A 19,123-nucleotide genomic window follows, 5' to 3' on the forward strand; every position below is an offset into this window, starting at 1 on the left:
TCTACTCCTGTGATACAGGACAGAGTTTTAAGACTTCACTTTGTGAGACACTACCAATTTATATTGAATTTATACATTATACATTTATACATTAACTTAAACTACCATTCTGTAAATGGAGCAACAAGACCAAATACTATGGAATTAGGAATCAAAACTGGACACTTAAGAGTAAGATAATTAGGTTTTATAGAGCAGACACTTTGAGCTTAGTTCTTCAGCAGTATTTCTGAGCTACTTGCATTCACTGGAAAGATTTTTTTTTCCCGAATACTATTGAGTTTTAAAAGACAGAAGGTGGCATTTATCAAGTAGTGGTTACATGCTACATTTCCTGAGTGATGCTGTTGTGTCTTCATTTGCAGTGAAAGCAGCAGCCAACCACAGAGGGCTCAGACAAGATCGGCCACCCAGGCAGCGAACTGTTGATGAAGTGAGGGGTCATGGCGGGGCTAAGTGAGACCTCACACTGGACAGGCAGGCCAGACCTCAGGCCACGATGGCATATGGGTGTGAAGAAGGTGAGGAGGCTGAGGAGAGATGGAGGGGTGGTGAAGGGGGGGCAGCCAAGCTGTCCACTCTACCTCTCATGAGACCCCCTGCTGTCACAACAGACACTTACCAGCCCTCACATTAAATACCCACAAGGGAAAGGTAGGCTGGTATCCTTCCTCTTCCAAACAGAAGGAGGGAAAAGAGAAGGGGGGGCTTAATTTCTTCTTCCTGCTGCTGTGCTGTCTGAGGAATGCTGCAATCTGCCCCTGCCTTCTCTTTGCCCCTGTCCTCTGTCACTTCTGAAGCCAAGCTGCAAACCTGCTAATTATAGCTGCTAAATGATGAAGGAGTGACCTAAGTAGTTATTTTAAGTCTGGAGCAGACTTGTGCAGCAGGAGCCTCAACTGTCCTATAACACGCCACACCCCTGCAGCAGAGGCCGGCGAGGTCGGATTGCACTACCATCTGAACACTATTAAACTGAACTACAGCTTCTTCTCTGTTGTACTATCTGCCGAAAATGAATGGAGGAAAGGGAGGCATGAGAATAAAGGATCTTTGGAGACACAAAGCTGCAAAAGCAAATAATCACTGTTAGCATAATTAATTGAAATATAATCTATAATGCATCTATTTATTTTTTTCCGTGGGGTAACAATAAAATGTGGCATTATATTGTTGTGCATTGTGAACTCAAATGTCCCGCAAAATCGTATTCTCCAGACACGAGGGAAGGTTTCTTGTCTGCTACAAGGCCTAAACAAAAATACAATGCAAAAACAATCCATATGAAACCACAATAACAACTGTGTAGCCCTAGTCTTAGATAGTCTGAGAGCACTGCAAAGAAACATAATTGATGTTAACCTGATTAGGAAAAATAAATAATTTATACATATATGGGCAGATGTTTGTTTTTTTTTTTTATGCATTTTATGCATCATATCAATCACAATGAAAACATTCAAATCTTAGTATTTTTGACAACTTTAAAGACTAAATTACTGATGATGAACAGCAGGTTTCATATAGTGCCACTAGTTTTATGTTTTGTCCATCTAAATTTGAAGTTTGTGTATGTTTAATGTTTTGTCCATCTAAATTTGAAGTTTGTGTATGTTTAATGTTCTTTATCCTATTTGGGATATTTTAGGATATATAAAGGAAGCTGTAAAAAACCTAAATCAATTGCATATCTTTGTTTTCAAAGATGATGTGTGCAAATACTGAATTTTTACATGGTTTAAAAACAATGAAATTATCAGCCAGAAATATGTCAATTCTTGTTTCAAAGTACTGAAACTAGAGTTTACCCCATGAGACAACTCAGAAATTATGCAAATTCACAAACATCACTATTTCTCCAAAATTATGATGCCCGAAAAATGTACATCCATAGAGGTTGCAGTGAGTTCAGGGGAAAATCACTCCAATCATGATTAGTAGTGTTTTCTGTGCACAAACATGACTGCCTTTAACTAAACTCCTCCCTCCCACCAACTGGTGAATACAGGCTCCAGCGCTCTTCCTACACCTATGAGCCTTCTGACAGTGTCCCAGTACCATGCGGATCACTTAACCTTGTGTCAAAACACAGGTGTAATGTAAGCCCAGGGACCATGCGAAGGTCCTGAGCTTATAAAAGACTGTGCAAACTGGGAGTAGCACCCTGCATGTAATAGAGGCCTCTCGCTGAGAGAGTACGGCAGCGTACAGAATTACTGCAGAGAGAGGGGAGCTGGAAAACAGCCAGGCACTGACACCTTCACCTCAGGGACCCACTACACAACAAGGCAGAAGTGTGACTCAGCAGGCATGAGAGATGGTTGGGATGGATAGAGGGTAAAAGAAGAGAGGCCAGTTGGCGCTCTTACCATGGTGTCCCGTATATTCGGAATCCCTTTATGGTGACGTCCGAGTCCTGTAGGTACACACAGTTTGTGAGGAGCGACTGGACATTGTCAAAGTCCTCCGGTTTGAGTTTGGAGACCGAAGGGAATCGGTAGTAATCCTGCTTGACCAGTTCAGCCATAAAGTCCTTATCAAAGGTCAGCTCATGGTTCCCAGCGATGACTACTTTAAATTCGTATGGAAGGCCACCTGAAAGAGAAAAGACACGGGGCGGGGTGTGAGCTTTGTGCACATCACTACTGAGGTGAAGGCTGAAAAAAGTTTGGATGTTACAGTTATATGATATCGGTGTGGTCTGCAATACAACACAGGATCATCATTTCAGTCAGATTTCAGTCAGTTAATTAGCTGCTGACATTAAAACAGTCCTAAAAACTCGCCAATCAACTCAACATCCTGTCAGTCACTACATTTACATGACACCTAAAAAAAAAAAAAAAGACTGAATTATTCCAAGTTATTCTGACCAAAACTGGAATTTTAAAGTACATGTAAATATGTTAGCTCGATGGAAATCAAATTTAGAATTGTTGGACTAACACACACAGATATTGCAATTGAAAGTCAATCTACTGCTGCATGTAAATGGACAGTCGGGCTGGAGGTGAATCTACACGTGCTAAAGTTTCACGCTAAACTATGACCCGGAAGTCAAACGACATTTAAAACACAAACGTAGGAGGTCAGACAAAAGAAGCTGGCTAACTGCTACATGTCGAACATGGCAAAGTCCTCAGCAAAAGCTCATTTCTGGACAGATGCAGAGGCTAACTTGCATCTTTCTACCTCTGTTGTGGTCTGTGACGTCATCGGTCAATCGGTAGTGGCCCATTAGACACAAGCCGAAAGAGTGCATTTCACCACATATCATAGCGGAGGCGACATGATTTCAACAAATAAATTGATTTCACTCCCGTGCATGTATACTGAAACAAGGACAGAAGCCCGATTAGATGGCTTTATCGAGCCATAACCATAGCTTAACTTAACTGTTAATGTAAAAGTACTGAGAGAAGCTGTAACAACTGGGCAATGCCTGCGGTGTGAGAGCTGCCCAAACCAACAATGAACGAAAGCTTTTTCTAATGGAGCTCAACAATGCTCAAACGATTTGGTTTATTTATTTGTCAAATGGATTTATTTCACAGATCTTGTCAAAGGTTTTGCACCCTCAATGTTTGTTACAGCTCTTCATCAGGGCTGCAAAAGGCAGGAAAGGTGTCTTTATTATCACTGAAACATGAGTGTAATATGAAATCTGAGAGAATGTAAGCATCAAGTAAATTGATTCCAAATATTTTAAATGTCTTTCAACTGAAAAAATTATATAATTAAATAGTGACTCAGCAAAATTGTTTTTCAAACCAACAAATTCTGTCGTGCAGCTCTGCCATGCTTTTAGACAGAGCAATATTTTCTAAAAAGTAATTCAAGCGAGGGACATCCCACCTGCTATGTGAGGGAAATATGAACTGCGAGACATGACCTGTGAGAAGGGAAAGGATTGACAAAAGACTACGAACACTCTTTGATCTCCCCTGACGTTATATGTATAAAACTAAACTCAAGTCACAGGGTAATTGTCAGACCTCTCTAACCCGCCTGGGAGAACTAACTTTGTCCCTACTCAGCTGACTAGTTAGATATGACTCTGACTTGTTGCTTGCTTGTAACTATTTTGTTTGTAATCTGTATTGTGTTTTGTTTAACATTTATTTGTATAAAATCTTTCAGGCTTGGCTGCATTGAGCACAATCATTCTCTCATCTTAGAAATAGAAAATTGCTTATATTTTGTGTTGAGAGCACAGAAGCACCCTGTATACCTAACCCTGAGCACAGATCAGGACTGAAGAGAAAACGCTGATAAGGGAGGGGGGGCAGGGGAAGAAGAAGAAAAAAAAAAAAAAAAAAAAAAAAGAAAACACTAAATTCAGACAGTCAGTGAGGTTACAACTACAGCTGATGGCTCTGCTTGACCCCAATGGACTGCTGTCTATGTCTACTGACACTGGGAAGCTGGAAAAAGGGTGAACCTGAACTAAATGGAGAACAGCTATTACGATTCTCATCCCCTCATCTTTCAACTTCTACTGTGCCCTTTTCACTCTCCTTGGTTCCCTTTGGCCATCAAAAAAAAACTGTCTTGGTACTTTATTCCAGCTGATTGAGCACTCAACAAAAGAGTCTGCCCTGCATCGCCCTTCCTTTCTTGCTCTACATTTCTCTTTTTCATTTTTTAGGCTTCCTGTTGATGTTTTCCAGTTGTTCTGATGTTTTTTTTTTTTTTTATTGCGCTGTCATTGCTGTACAGGCTAATCCTCAGGATACTTTCAAGGGCTGAAATAACTACAGAGAATGGATGCTCAGGTCTCTGTGGATCTGTATCTGTAGATAGTTTTCTCTATTATTAGGTCTACAAAATAGCAGCAATCTCCTACAGGCTAATAAGCCATTGTTTTATCTACTAGTCAGAGGATTGATGGATTGATTCAGTTGGTGTTAGGTTCTGCATCTTTTTCTTTGCTGGAAAAAATTTCTTTTGAAACTATAATTTGTAGAGAGTATTGCTGCTGAGAAAGTCGCAGCCCTCACTCAGAGATGAAGCACAAAAATAACCCATACAGTCCCAGCTCCTCCAGTCTGCATTCTGACGTGTCCTTGGAAAAGGTTCTGAATCAATGTGACTAGAATGTGTATAGAAAAAAGGATGCATGAATAGGTGAATGTAGCTTCCAACATAAAGAGCTTTAAATAAATAATCAAGCAAACTAGGAGAACACTAAGTGAAATCCGTTATCCATAAAACTGATTCAGTTTACTCAATAGTCTACCCCCCCGCCCCTCCAAAATATAAATAAGAATTAAAAAAAAACCTGGAGTTTGCTAGTGATTCCCACATGACCACTATGACACATTTGTTAACATTTGGTCATATGGGGCAGGGAAGGGTAGAAGGGTTTATCTGCCAGCACGTCACAGACTGGATTTGTTTTGTTTTGTAAAAAGCAATGTGCTTTTCTTTATGAACCACAGGCAGCTTTGCAGACTGATAGCTCTAGTGTTTGGACTGATCACAATCCCCAACCAGTGGAAGCCTGAGTGAACATGAATGTGTGAATGTACTTCTCTAGTCTCTAAACACATGTAACTTTACATGATTTCCTTGACATGTTTATTGACAGAAACTCTATGGAGTCCCTACACATGCAAGTTATTGCATGTACAGTGGGTACGGATAATGTTCAGACCCATTTGACAAAAAAATAAAGAACAAAAACTGATATATAACATGGTCACAAGTTTTCAGACCCTTTACTCAGTATTGAGTAGAAGCACCCTTTTGAGCTAACACAGCCATGTGACTTCTTTGAAATGATGCAATAAGTTTGTCACAGCTGCCTTTCGTCCTTGCAGATCCTCTCCAGTTCTGTCAGGTTGGATGGTGAACATTGGTGGACAGTCATTTTCAGGTCTCTCCAGAGATGCTCAAATAGGTTTAAGTCAGGGCTCTGGATGGGCCATTCAAGAACCGTCACAGAGTTGTTTCAAAGCCACTTCTTTATTTTTGCTGTGTGCTTAGGGTCATTGTCGTGTTGGAAGGGGAACCTCCCCCCCGACAGCATGATGCTGCCACCACCATGCTTCACTGTCGGGATTGTATTGGGCAGATGATGAGCAGTGCGCCTTGTTTTCTCCACACATACCACTTAGAATAAAGGCCAAAACTCTTGGAAAACTCTCTGCAGGCTTTCATTTGTTTTGCACAGAGGAGAGGCTTCCATCGCACCACTCTGCCATAAAGCCCCGGTTGGTGGAGGGCTGCAGTGATGGTTGACTTTCTAGAACTTCCTCCCATCTCCCCACTGCATCTCTGGAGTTCAGCCACAGTGACCTTTGGGTTCTTCTTTACCTCTCTCACCAAGGCTCTTCTTGCTTTGCTGAATATATACACACATATATATACACACACATACATATAAATAAAATCCATTCAGCTTGTGACAGTAAGTGAAAGGAAAAGTGTAGCCACAGTGCTCATTTAGAAAGCCAAGTTGAAATTGGATATAAAACTAATACAAACTCAAAGTAAGTCAACATAAAAAAATTACACAGCATCCATTCAAAGTGTTTGTGTGTGAGAGAGAGAATGTGTCAATTGTGCAATGCTGAAAATGAAAGACTCATGGTTGCCTGGTCTAAGTTTCATCCCTGTTGTTCTAAATTAGCGCTTGTCGTGTCTCAGGATCATAAATTTGGGCTAACCTTATAGGAGAGTGCACTAACTGGAACACACACACACACACACACACACACACACACACACACACACACACACACACACACACACACACACACACACACACACACACACACACACACACACACACACACACACACACACACACACACACTAGAGAAAGTTGGCAAAAACATAATTACCAACAAACAACTCCATCTTCATTACTCTACCGGGAATTTTTACTGCTTCTTATTGCCACCATGATATGTCCTACAGAGGCGTGGTGCAGCGATACACCTGGATTTATTTTGTACTTTTTGCTCACAAACAGGGACATGAAGGACACAATTACCACAGAGCTCTGCAGAACAGGAGCAATGCTGTGCAAAGAAATGTTTTGTCACACCTCTCAGGGAGGCAGAATCACATCTGTCGTAGGTTTGAGATAACAGACATCTGCATATTCAAAACATTTCATTTAGTAAGTGTGTTATTTGCAGCACACTACTAAAAATACACCTTCCAACCAGGAGTTTAATGTGAAATCGTACACTCCATGGCATGCTGCATATTAAAAAGGTGAATATCCTTTCTATATATCTGTCACCTCTGCTCTAATCTCATTGTATTTTCTAATTAGAGCTCAAGCAGACAATTGGTTTTATAAGACAAGCTTTTACTAATCAATGGGCATTTAGATATTTGGATGAAACATCTGGAAAACCACCAAGAGGTAAAACTGTATGACTGACGAAAAATGTTTTAATGGTAAAGTACGAAGCATTTAAGTTATCAAACGTAGTATAAAAGTTTCACAGATGCAGCCATCAAGGTTAAAGATATTTTTGAAGTTTCAATTAGAGCTGCACAATTTATCAAAAACGCCATATGGCCAAGTACAATATCCAACCAAGATCTCTTTCATTAAGGCACAATGTGTCACAACATTGTTGGTGTTGTTAAAATTGGAATATTATCGATACACTATGCACCCCCCCCCACCCCAACCCCCACCCCCCCCCACCCCACCCCCACCCACACACACACACTCCCGGGGCTTAATGCCTCTTACTAACCTTAAGCTCAACCGAATCATTTAAATATAAAGAAAATTGTGTATAAATGGAAGGAGTCTATACAATTTATCAATTTCAAATAATTCCTCCTTAAAACAAGATGGAGAAAAAAAAAAAAGCCCACACACACAAGCCTCTGGGAGCGTCTTGAAGCAGGAGATCAGAGTCGATGCTCTACCATTAAAAAGGCTGGGTCAGGCAAAGCTTGTGTCTCGGCATCGATCTCCAATGATATCCTCTAGGAGACCAAACAGAAGTCAATGGCCTGGACAAACTGCTGCCTCCTCCAGAGTCTGAGAGGAGCAGACAGAGGAGGGTGGGTGGGGGGCAACAAAGAAGCACAAAATTCTGGAAAAAGTTCCAAGTCTTCCATACGCTCCTCTCCAGTTCAGATTTAGACAGATTACATGTTTTATTATCTGTACTGCAAAAATACAAAAGCCCTACATAACTTAAACATTTTGCTTTGCAAAGTACTGATCTTTGTTAAGGCCTGCCTTTTGAGTCATTGGCAAATAACGGCTCAAACGATCCAAACTTGATTTTGAGGAAATGCTTCTGGGTCTGCAGCATTTACTTGAGCTAAATCATGCAGCCCTACAGCTCATCTCAGCCACTGAGGTCCTCCAGAGAATTAGTTCTGGAATCAGCATCACTGCAAAAAACAAGTCCGTTTTCTTGCAGACTATTGCTGGCCTGTTGTTCCCCGATTGGAAACTCTTCTTTTAAGAGAGAACTACCTTAACACATCTAACTTGCAGTGCTATGCACTTTTGATATGATCACCTGCATATTTTCAGTAGATGTAGTATATAATACCTACACCAAGGCCTTTTCAATGTGAAGTGTTATTATCCATCTCAGTCCTTATTTTATTACCAAGACTGTGAAATTTGCATGAAAGACTTAGGACTATCAATAAGAAATCAATGCATTTTACAACTTTGATCATGAAACCAAACAACCACTGATGATGACTGATGAAAATATGCAACCTCACAACTTCCAATGTGGCATGAGTGGAATTAAGCCAGAACTTTCCTGACACACCATAGTTGCAGCCCAGTGTGTTTGACTTCTGAGAAATCAGTCTGTGCATCACAAATTTCAGTCTCTTCCTCTCTCAGAGTCACTCTGAACTTCTTCAAACTTGACTAAAACTGAACTTAAAGGGCATATTAAACCTTTTCACCACACACATGCATTTTCTTTATTACAACAAATTCTGAATGTAAAGACCACAGCAGAACTGCACAAGCCAGACCCTAGTGACCAGAGAGCCATCTGCTAATCTGCCCATTGCACAAGATGAAATGTAAATGATTGACAATTACAGCAGATGCTACAGAATTTGATGGATCAATGAGGAATTAAAGATATATTTCTAATATTTATTTAGTCTGCATCTATTTTGAATCACCTCTGTCTATTGCAATTCATTATTAGTGCATTTATTCTGTATGAACTTAAAAATGGGCACGCGCACACACACAGACACACACGAACACAATTCTGCATTGGGGACTATCACAACAGAAAACAGAGAAAGAACTGGGACATTGTCTACATATGTATTTGAGTGTTCACACTTGCACCTGGCAGCACTTCAAAGGGTCAGCCTGGAAAGAGGGGCGTACCGTGGCCATCAACTACAAATCACAATAGCAACTGATAAAACTGGAGCGTGAGATTTTACAGACTCAGGAGAATCTACAGTTTGATGGATCAGTTAACACTGAAAATATCAGAATGCCACAGTTGCAAGGTGCAAAGATGAAAACTAAGCCTACATAGTTCAGGCTTGATGTGCGAATGAAACTCTGTTTTATCCAAAGCTCCACAAAATCTCCTCTAAATGCAAAAATAAAGGTTAGAGTTGGCAAAATGGAGGAAGGTACTTGATCTAAAAACACAGATGGGATGCTGTGGAGAAGGTGGGTTTAACACAGCTGTGCAATGAGGATGAAGAGAGAGAAGAGGATAGAGACTAATTAAGTTAGCAAAATTCTCTACTCAACATGAGTGAATGAACTGATGTTGCAGAAGTAATTTAAAAAGTTCCCACTGAAGCCTGGATCTTTTTTTTTTCTTTCTTATTTCAAATTTTTTGTTCCTTTGTTGGGAAAACTGGGTCAGTGTTAGAAGTCCCTGTCACTGCTGTGAATCCAGACTGACTGTCAAAGACAACAGTACCTACAGCCACCTTTCCACATCACAGGAGGTGAGTCTTTGGTAATCAAAACATATTTTCAGAGTGACTTGTAGCGAAGGGGTTTCCTTTTGTTAAATATTCCCCCACTCTTCTGCTTGACACTGTTGTTATTTAACGTTTATTTTGAGGAAGAAAATTTACAATAAATAGGAAATATTTTGTGCTCCTCCAAGTAGGGAAAGTATGTCATGGGTTGGGAACAGAACCCTTCCTCTCTCTTTCCTCTCTTTGCTTTGCTGACATCAAACCTCTCTCACATCCTCCCTCCCGCTTTTTTGTGCAAGCATGAAAAGTCAGTGGGCATTTCCCTGTCCGCTGCAGTCCATATTTATTTACCTCGAATAGGATATGAGAGAGATTAGTTGGAATTAGTTGGAACAAGATATTTATTAGATTTTCAACTTCTACATAGGGAAGGGTGTCACCACCTAGTAATAAACAGGTCCCAAGGCTACATTTCTAGAGGCCATGTTATCAATCAGCTCTACCTTAACATTAACACTTCTGTTTTGTTTTTTTTAGAAAATCTCTTGTTATTGCCACATAAATGTTTGCTTTCATATCTTGTCACGCAGACCTGTCATCTGTCCAGTATGCTGCTGTTAAAACAGTGTGGCAACACCTTCCTCTGAGAGTGAGCTAAATATCTGATATAACTTTTGTGAACACACAATCATTTTGTCAGTCAAATCATTCAATTTGTTTTAATAAGTTTTTCAGTTACCATCTCACCTTCCCACCCTTACGTCTGTGTGTATGTTGTGTTTGCTAGTCAAGAAACTTAATTCAGTAAAAGACAAATAAATTGTTAATTCAGTTGTTAAAAGAAAAAGTAACAAAGTACGTTTAAAGTACCAGATTGGTAATTAGTATCAATACTGCCTTAAGAAGTGCAATACACATTCTTACTCAAACACACACTTCCTTGACAGCGTGACTGAGAAATATATCTGTATCTGTGTGACTGACTCAACTGCAGCTCTTTACAATTAGTTTTGCCTTCAGTCTTTCAGATATTGCCCTTCTTTCATTAAATTTTAAAGTCTCTTGTTTCACCTACAGAGAACTACTTCAACTCCTCAGCCAAAAGAAAATCGATGAACTGGCCTTCACACACCTATGCAACTCAGAACTCCCTAGACTTGTTTCCACCCAATCATGTTAAAACGGTTCACTGGTGGTGGTGTGTGTGCAAAGTTTTGTAAATGTCTGCTATGTGCCGGTGAAAGCCATATTCCATGGTTAACGAGGTGTTGCCATGGTGATATGTGATGTAGGCCCATGGGCTTTATAATGTCGCTTCATCAATTACTAAAAAAACAGAAGCTTGTGACTTCCTGTTTCCAGTAGGTGACATTATTAATCTGATCCAGTTCCCTGTTCAGGGTGGGGGACTTATCATGAACAGCAAATTTGGTGCAAATTGTGCAATGTATGTTATATGGAGTTCCTGTTTTATTGAGGAACCTCAACATTTACAGCACTGCCACACTTAAAAAGTTCAACTAATAAGATTTTTAAAATTGAGATGACACTGAGTTAATGTGAAGTCATTTGGATTAAAGATGACGAGTTTGTTAAAGTACGAAGTGTGGAAATGAGGCCAGAATCGTACATATGAATGAAAACACAGACTTCCTGTTGGGCTTACGGTTAATTGTGGGTCCAAGAGACTTTTTTGGGCATCTACCCATGATACATATAAATGCTTTCCATTTATATGGTTCAATCTGGAACAAGGGATTCTACAAGGGATTCTACTGTCTTAACTTTGAAGGTGGTGCCATTGAACCATTTTGTGACTTGAATTGCTGCAACACATAAGATATCAAATTTGGGGCACATTGACCAAGTTTCATGAGTTTTGGGGCAAAGCCGCCAAAAGGATCCAATTTTAAGCACCCAAAATAATGAAATACAAGAACGTAAACAGATTCGAATGGGGCTCTGGCACTGGTGAGTGTTTTGGCCCTAATTAACCATAAACAGAGATAATTTAATGTGTAAATAAAAGCATAGGTCAGTGTGGTGATGCTGTGTGTGGGTTTGTCGCAATGTGTAAAAACATGACTAAATTAGCGGGACAGAAACACTTCATAGTAGTGTGAGTTCGCTCTGACCCTGGAGGGTCCACATGAAACACTTGGTGCTGGGACTGAGGCCAAACGAGCACACACGGCTGAGAGCTCCCACCCGAAGCATGGGGCCAGAAGGATGGTTAAAAGGTTAAGTGAACCAGGGTGTTAGGTCAGAGGGGTTAAACTGGACACTTTAGCACAGCAGTTGGGGTCATTGGGGGAGGGAGGAAGTCATTGTGTGGTTCAGTTACAAGTAATGCATGCAACATATCTCATGCCTCTGTCCTTTCCCCCTGCCGAAAAGAAGACCATCATGAATGTGAGTGGTGTGTACGTGTGAGACTGATGCATACGCTCAGCAGCGTGTGTTAAGCAGCTTAGTACCTAGCCAGTCGTTGAACTTCTTAACCTCGGAGGGCAGTCCCAACTCGGTGAAGTCGCCCATGTGCAGCAGCACATCACCGTAGGGCATCTGGATGCCGTCTGTACGCGAGTGTGTATCGGAAACAAACACAAACCTGGTGTGTCCTGCCGGCTTGGGAGTGTCATATGGAATGGGGTCCACCCTGGGGGGGAAAAAAAAAAAAAAAAAAAAAACAGTCAGAGAGGGGGGATGTTAGGAGTCAGGCTCTGCGATATGAACTATATAAAAGGCTTGTTCAGGTAGTCTCAATTCTATCACACAAGATTCAGACAATGAAAATCCAATAATTGATCATTGTGATTTGATGAATTCAGATTCCAACATTTACTTTCAGAGCCAATCTGATACCATAAAAAAAGCCAGATTTGCTTCTTTCTATCACAGCGCTTTATTCCTTCCTAAGAAAAAGAAACCATTTTGTAATGTATGAACAACAGTTTCCACAATGAAACATAACCATTGTTTTTATCCCTGTTTGTGTGTGCAAAATTTATCATTTTCATATTGAAGTTTCAACACAGGTTTCTATTACATGACTCTTGAGAATCTTTTCTCCAATAAACTAAAAAAGTCACAGATAAAATAAAAGGTAATTTCATAAGTAGAGGAGTTCATTTTGAACTTGTTAAAAGTTCTTTGTCTTTTCCAAACATTCTATCAAAACAAAAGCATGCAGTATACTGCATCAAACAAGTAAATATCTGGCCAAAGATTTCAGCTTGCAAATATGTAAATTTCACACAAACACTTATACTTTGCACATAAAAATACATTCATGCATATTCACTTCCGGAGAAATTATTTGTTGTTTTTTCATAATTATTGATGTTTTTCTTCTTGTTTTTGTATAATTATTCTAATTTCATATGTATCTATTTGACCTTTTAATATATAAATCTGCAGCATCTTAAGTGGGACATTGTCTTCATCCCCAAGCCAACTCGCACTGCAAAGCTTGCTATCAATTCAAAAAGTGCTGCACAAGTTCTTAGGCAAGTGATTTCTGACCTGTGAAATCCCATCAGTCTTCATTCAAGTGATTTCACGTTGTCAGCAACAAAAAGACCAACACAACCAATCATACATTGTGTAAAATCCTCCAATTATTTATGAGATGTCTGCCCTTGGTTTCATAATTTTGAACAATGCGCTCTGTGAAAAGAGATACAATTCAAAGAATGTGAATACTTGTGCTTTGTTATTTTCAAAGTGTACTCCACAGAGCACCTTTGTCTTTTTTTGTAGGAAAGGAAATATATGCTAATTTTTATACCAGATAGCAGAAGGGGCAAACAGGAACCTAAAAAAATTAATTTTTTGTAAAAAAAATTACACAGTGTACAGAATAATGGACTGTAACAAAGGAAAACGCATCTCAAAGGGAAAAGGAGACATCAGAACAATGAAAAATGTGTATTCTGGCCTCAAAAACAACCCGCACTCAGATTAATTTGTGCACACAAGGAGGGAAATGGCTGTTTTGTGGCATCAAATTGGCTAAAGAGATGGTGAATTAAGGCATTCCTTGTCCTCACAATCCATTATCTTAAGAAAAAACACTTAGACCCAAGGAAGTCTGGCTGGAAAAAAGCCTTTTATTCACAGCATTTTGGTAAATGTAAGTGTAGGGGGAAAAAGGAGAGAGAAAAAAAGATGCAGAAAACCTGTATTTTTTCTGACTGAAAGGGAAAAAAGGAGAAAAAAATCATCTTGTCTGTAATTAAAGTCTACAATGTGCAATCCTCCTGCACTCACCACCACTAGACCATTATTTCATTAGAAGGGATGCCACTCCGTCGAAAACATCAGACACATAATCAACATTGAAATCGCCAACCTGACAAGCACACACACAAAACACGGAGTTAACTTGAGTGTGTGCACAAACATGGCATGGAAACACCCACAATAGCAGATGAAATCAAAAGATTTCAGACTGACGAAGACATGATTAACAGAGATGGAGAAAATAGGCACCTCGGGACAAAAGGAAATCGCTGCTTTTAAGGGGGTCTCATTTGGGAAACAATTTTCCTGTCTTCACATTTCTGCTCTATGTTGAGCTTAGTATTAGACTGGGAGAGTCTTGACAAAGAAACCAGGATCTGATGGTGTTTCCTTTGGGAGTTTGACAGTCAATGGTGTAGACAAGCTGGACAACTTTGGTCGACCCAAGCATCTGTCATTTTCTATGATCAGAAATCTGCGATATGCGTGGATAATGATTATAAAACAATCATCAGTTATGGTAGGCATTGACTTGGATGATTAATTATACTTACTCATCTGTCGTATACCTTGACAGTTGAAGGTCTTGGAATAAGCATTAAGTACTACATCTATTAAATAAGTACATCTGATATATAAGAAAGCGCAACAGACTGCATATGAGGTCGTCTCTGAAGACATCAGTTTTAAAGTGTTTTGTGAAGGCAAAGAGGGGAAATCTTCCTTCTGACAGAGGACAGGAGCTTGTTCCGTCATCAGGGAACAACAAACCAGACCAGTCTGGACTGAGATGGTCTTGTTTACAGGGCTGCTGGTGCCAGAAAACATTGTTTGTTGCCAAGAGTGAGCAAGGGCTGAATGGTTGACTTCAAGAGGATGGTGCAGACCCAGATGTCACTCTGAAGTAGAGCTGCAACGATTAGTCGGCATAATTGATGTTGTTGACTAATATTTTGGATACAGAATTTTAGCTTAGAGGGGTCACATCACAAAAATCAGTTGTATGAGAAATCATACTGGGTCATTTGTAACTGTAATGCACTACAGGAAGTGCTGGGAGCATCACGTCCACTGTCTGTATTCTGCACAGCACCAAATAAGAATGCATGAATGAAGAGGCCAGAAAAGCGAGACAAAAAGTTCCTAAAGTACAACCCTTACCCTAATCAAACCAATGAAACAAGTTAAATGCAAACTCTGCAATTGAGCTGTCATGGAAGCATGACAGTGCTGCATGAGCATGTCAAACAGATGATTTGGATCTGGGAAGATTTCAAATAGCATGGTGATTTTTTTTCTTAGTAACTGACTTAGCTCTTCTTCAGGTAGTTTCAACTTTGTTACACCCAAAACCTTCAAGGCAGGTTAACTGCTGCTATTTTGACATGCTTATCTATAGATAATATTTTTCTTTAAAGTCTATTTGCACTTTAATTCTGCATTATTTTATTTATTTATCTTTGTGATGACTGATATTTTATGTTAAAAATGCAGAATGTTGCAAACACTTGTTTTAATTTGAAAATGATTGTATCTAGTCAACTAATTGGAAAAATAATCCATAGATCATTTTACAGCCAAAATAATCGTTAGTTACAGCTGTACACTTAAGACAGCATCTGCGAGTGTTCACGTTGCACATGGATTAAAAGAAAAAAAAAAAACAACAAAAACAAAAAATGTTGAACTAACACATGGATCGAGAGCAGTTCTTCAGCTCTCTGAACCTACACTGGAACAATGAATCCACCCCTCTTTCTGAAGATATTCCCTGACTGAAAAGGAGAGTGTTGTATAACACATTAGTCCAAAAGTGTTCATCTGGGTTGAGACTAGGTGGCTATAAAAGCCAGGCCAAGTCAGCCCTCATACTTTTTGTTTCCTGTACAAAAGCATCTATAAATTTTGGATTTATCCTCTTTTTATATTCCAGTTTAACCTTCAACGTGTTGCCATCTGCGTTCTATGATTTCAAATATAACAGATCTTTGAATAACCCAGCAAATTCAACACGTCTCCTCATCACACAAAAAAACACATCAGTGATAATAAGGACACACAAACTAGAAATATTTGCGGCATGGAGGCAGTGTCAGGTGCAGAACACCAAAAATCGAAATCAAAAATTTGCCTTGTCCTGCTGTACATGTTGAACAACTCTTGCCTGTTGCCACTGAGGCCTGACCAACATTCGTAGTCACCATCTGTGATCAGTAGCCACCGTTTGCAGCTTGTAAAGCAGCTGCACGCATGCTACACCTCAGCTTCCCTGGGGGGATCTGTTGTTTTTGCCTCTGCAAAACCGGATGAGCCCGAAGCTGCGAGCAAAAAGAGGCTGTTGAGGAAAAAAAACTGTGAAAAAAATGACTGACATATTTGGCCTGGGCTGCATTCACTCAGACAACAGAACTGTCTGAAAAAATGAAGCCCCCCTCATCAAATTGAATAAGATGACTATGTGGGGCCATTGGTTGCCTCTTAAATGTGCATATTTTCTTTCTTTCTGTGACCATGAAGTGAATCTCTAGAGTTTTAGACTGTTGGTAGGACAGAGCAAGATGTTACAGAAAACGTATAAATGATCATTTACTTTTCATCATGCAAGAAAATATTAACGAAATTTTTAATCATTGTGCTCCATTTTCAAAGCTATAAATGCTTCTACGTATTATTAACTATATTATTAATTAACACCCCCACTACCACGGCCTCTTGCTTTATGTTTCATATACAGAGCTATTTTTAGTTGCTTTGTTAGAACAAGCACAAAACATACACTGCAGACCAATCATGGTACACTTTAAAATTAATGTTGTCAAATCTGCTTCTATTAAGAAAATATCTCTAAAAACAAGCTACATAAATAACTTTTTTTTTTTTATTGTATTTAATTTTGTTTTTCTGATTGGAGAATATTATAGATTCAGTCAATGGCAATCACAGCAGCTTGTGAGCAGGATGTGTCGAGTCACTTTGTCACCATCAATGTGCAGTGTGTGTCCTGTGCATCTGCTACATAGCTTGTCGTCGATGTCATCAGCACATTTAGCGTGTGCCGCACTCAGTCTTCGGTTTACTATGAGACATTATCTAGTCTAATTTGTGTTTCTCAATTGTTGCCTGATGTCGGTCAGTTCTCAGTATTCAACAGGGATATCTCAGCTTTACTTTGAGACAATGTAGCAGCTGCCCCCAACAGCGCTGGCCTCCACATTAAACACAATGAAAAACTAGCTGAAGAGATAATAACATTTACTGTTGACTGTGTGCAGTAAATAAGTCTCTGTGCGCCAACACACACACACTTTAACTCGACCCAGCAGAGCAGCACATACATTGCAGTGTAGCTGCTGATTAGATCTGGTGCTCTGTGGTGCCTGGAAGCCATGCAGCTTTACAGGATTCGACAGTTCTCGTCATGGAGGAAAGACAAATGCAGAACCACATGGGATGACAACACACAGACACACATCTATGTACATATATATATGTGTGTGTAGATGCAGCTACACATGCATATTAAAACAAAGCAAAGAGGGAAAAATAAACCCTCCATCTCCACTCTTTGAGATTTAATCCACCAAGAGTATGAAAGTAAATACCAGCAGCCCCTATCAATTAGAGCAGGCCCAAGAAACCTTGATAGTCTCTCACACACACACACACACACACACACACACACACACACACACACACACACACACACACACACACACACACACACACACAGAGAGAGAGAGAGAGAGACAGACAGACAGAGAGAGTGCGAGAGGGCCCCTGTCTTTCCTGCTAAGATATGACAGAATAAGAATCCAGAGATTCGTTAGTAATGTATACAGGAGTTCAGCAGTGCAGCAGAGGCCTCTGATCTATTGTAAATGGAGACAGTGAAAATGAAAAAGTCTTCCCGCTTCTCTGTATGCAGGTAAAAGAATATTCTCCAGTGACAGACTGAACTGCGTTAGCATGAAGGTTCGTGTTAACATGTCTGAGCTCCGGCGTGACATCAGAGGGAAGACTGCAGAGGGAGAACGAGTGGGGGAGAAAGGAGAAATGCTAATGTGCTCGAGGAGGGCAGCAGCACACTCTCAAATCCGCCGTGACATTGGAGCTGACACAAAACTGAGGTCCGTGGCTGCAGAAATATCTGCTCGATGAAGGAACGTCTGTGATCCTTCGGCAGACAGAGCTCATTGCATTAACTTCTCATTCAACTACAGCTCTGCAAAATTTGCACGAAAATAAGAGAGCTTCTAGGTTTGTTTTTTTGTTTTTTTTAAAGATACATTCATCTGTTCCGTTTCAGGAAACTAAATAAAGACATCATTGCAGCTGTACAGTCATTGTTACTTGGGCTGTGAAGTGCAGTATTTCTTCAGTTCACATCAGCTCTAAATGGCAAAATTCATAGATTGAAGACATTTGACAATAAAAATTGTTTTTCTTCTCTTGAACTTTTTTTTGTCTGTAAAAATCAAGCCACTTTGTGACACTGTTCTGTTTTCCTCAGAAAATGTCAATCCTTTCTGCTGCCTCAATATCTGAAATTGTCATTTATTCATATCATTGTGCCACATAATGTGGCAGATTTAAAATGTTACTGGGCAAATAGAACAAGGACTTTCATTTGAAATGAAAATGAAACACTTCAGTATCATCTGACAATGTGATTGTTCATATTAAAGTATACTGAAGACCTCATAGCCTTCTTAATTCACAGAAATGGCATATTCATAATAAAACTGACAAGCAAGAGGAGTTAAACTTGAACCCCTACACAGCCACTGGTTCTATGTGTAGAAAGCAGCATGGGAGAGACCGGAGGAGACAAAGGTGTGTTCTCTCTGAGGTCTGTATGAGGACATTTTATTTGACTGGGCACATTTGGCTCTGTGGCCTTTTAGAAAAACCTACAACCAAATGAGGTCAAAGTTCAAGCACAAGCTTGCTTCTTCAA

The 19,123-nt window shown here is 39.8% G+C and overlaps 1 protein-coding gene across 4 annotated transcripts in view; it reads right to left on the bottom strand.

The window, feature by feature from the left end:
• Positions 1-19,123, bottom strand: part of mpped2a (metallophosphoesterase domain containing 2a) — a 68,013-nt gene that overhangs the window by 32,682 nt on the left and 16,208 nt on the right. For all 4 annotated transcript variants that reach the window (XM_029498293.1, XM_029498292.1, XM_029498295.1 and 1 more), the window contains exons 3-4: positions 12,399-12,580; positions 2,370-2,595 (exon numbers count right to left, since the gene is read on the bottom strand). In XM_029498293.1, coding sequence (XP_029354153.1) covers positions 2,370-2,595; positions 12,399-12,580 — 408 coding nt within the window. The remainder of the gene's footprint in view (positions 1-2,369; positions 2,596-12,398; positions 12,581-19,123) is intronic.

Source organism: Echeneis naucrates, chromosome 3 (assembly GCF_900963305.1).
Source record: "Echeneis naucrates chromosome 3, fEcheNa1.1, whole genome shotgun sequence".
In the NCBI taxonomy this organism is placed as follows: domain Eukaryota; kingdom Metazoa; phylum Chordata; class Actinopteri; order Carangiformes; family Echeneidae; genus Echeneis; species Echeneis naucrates.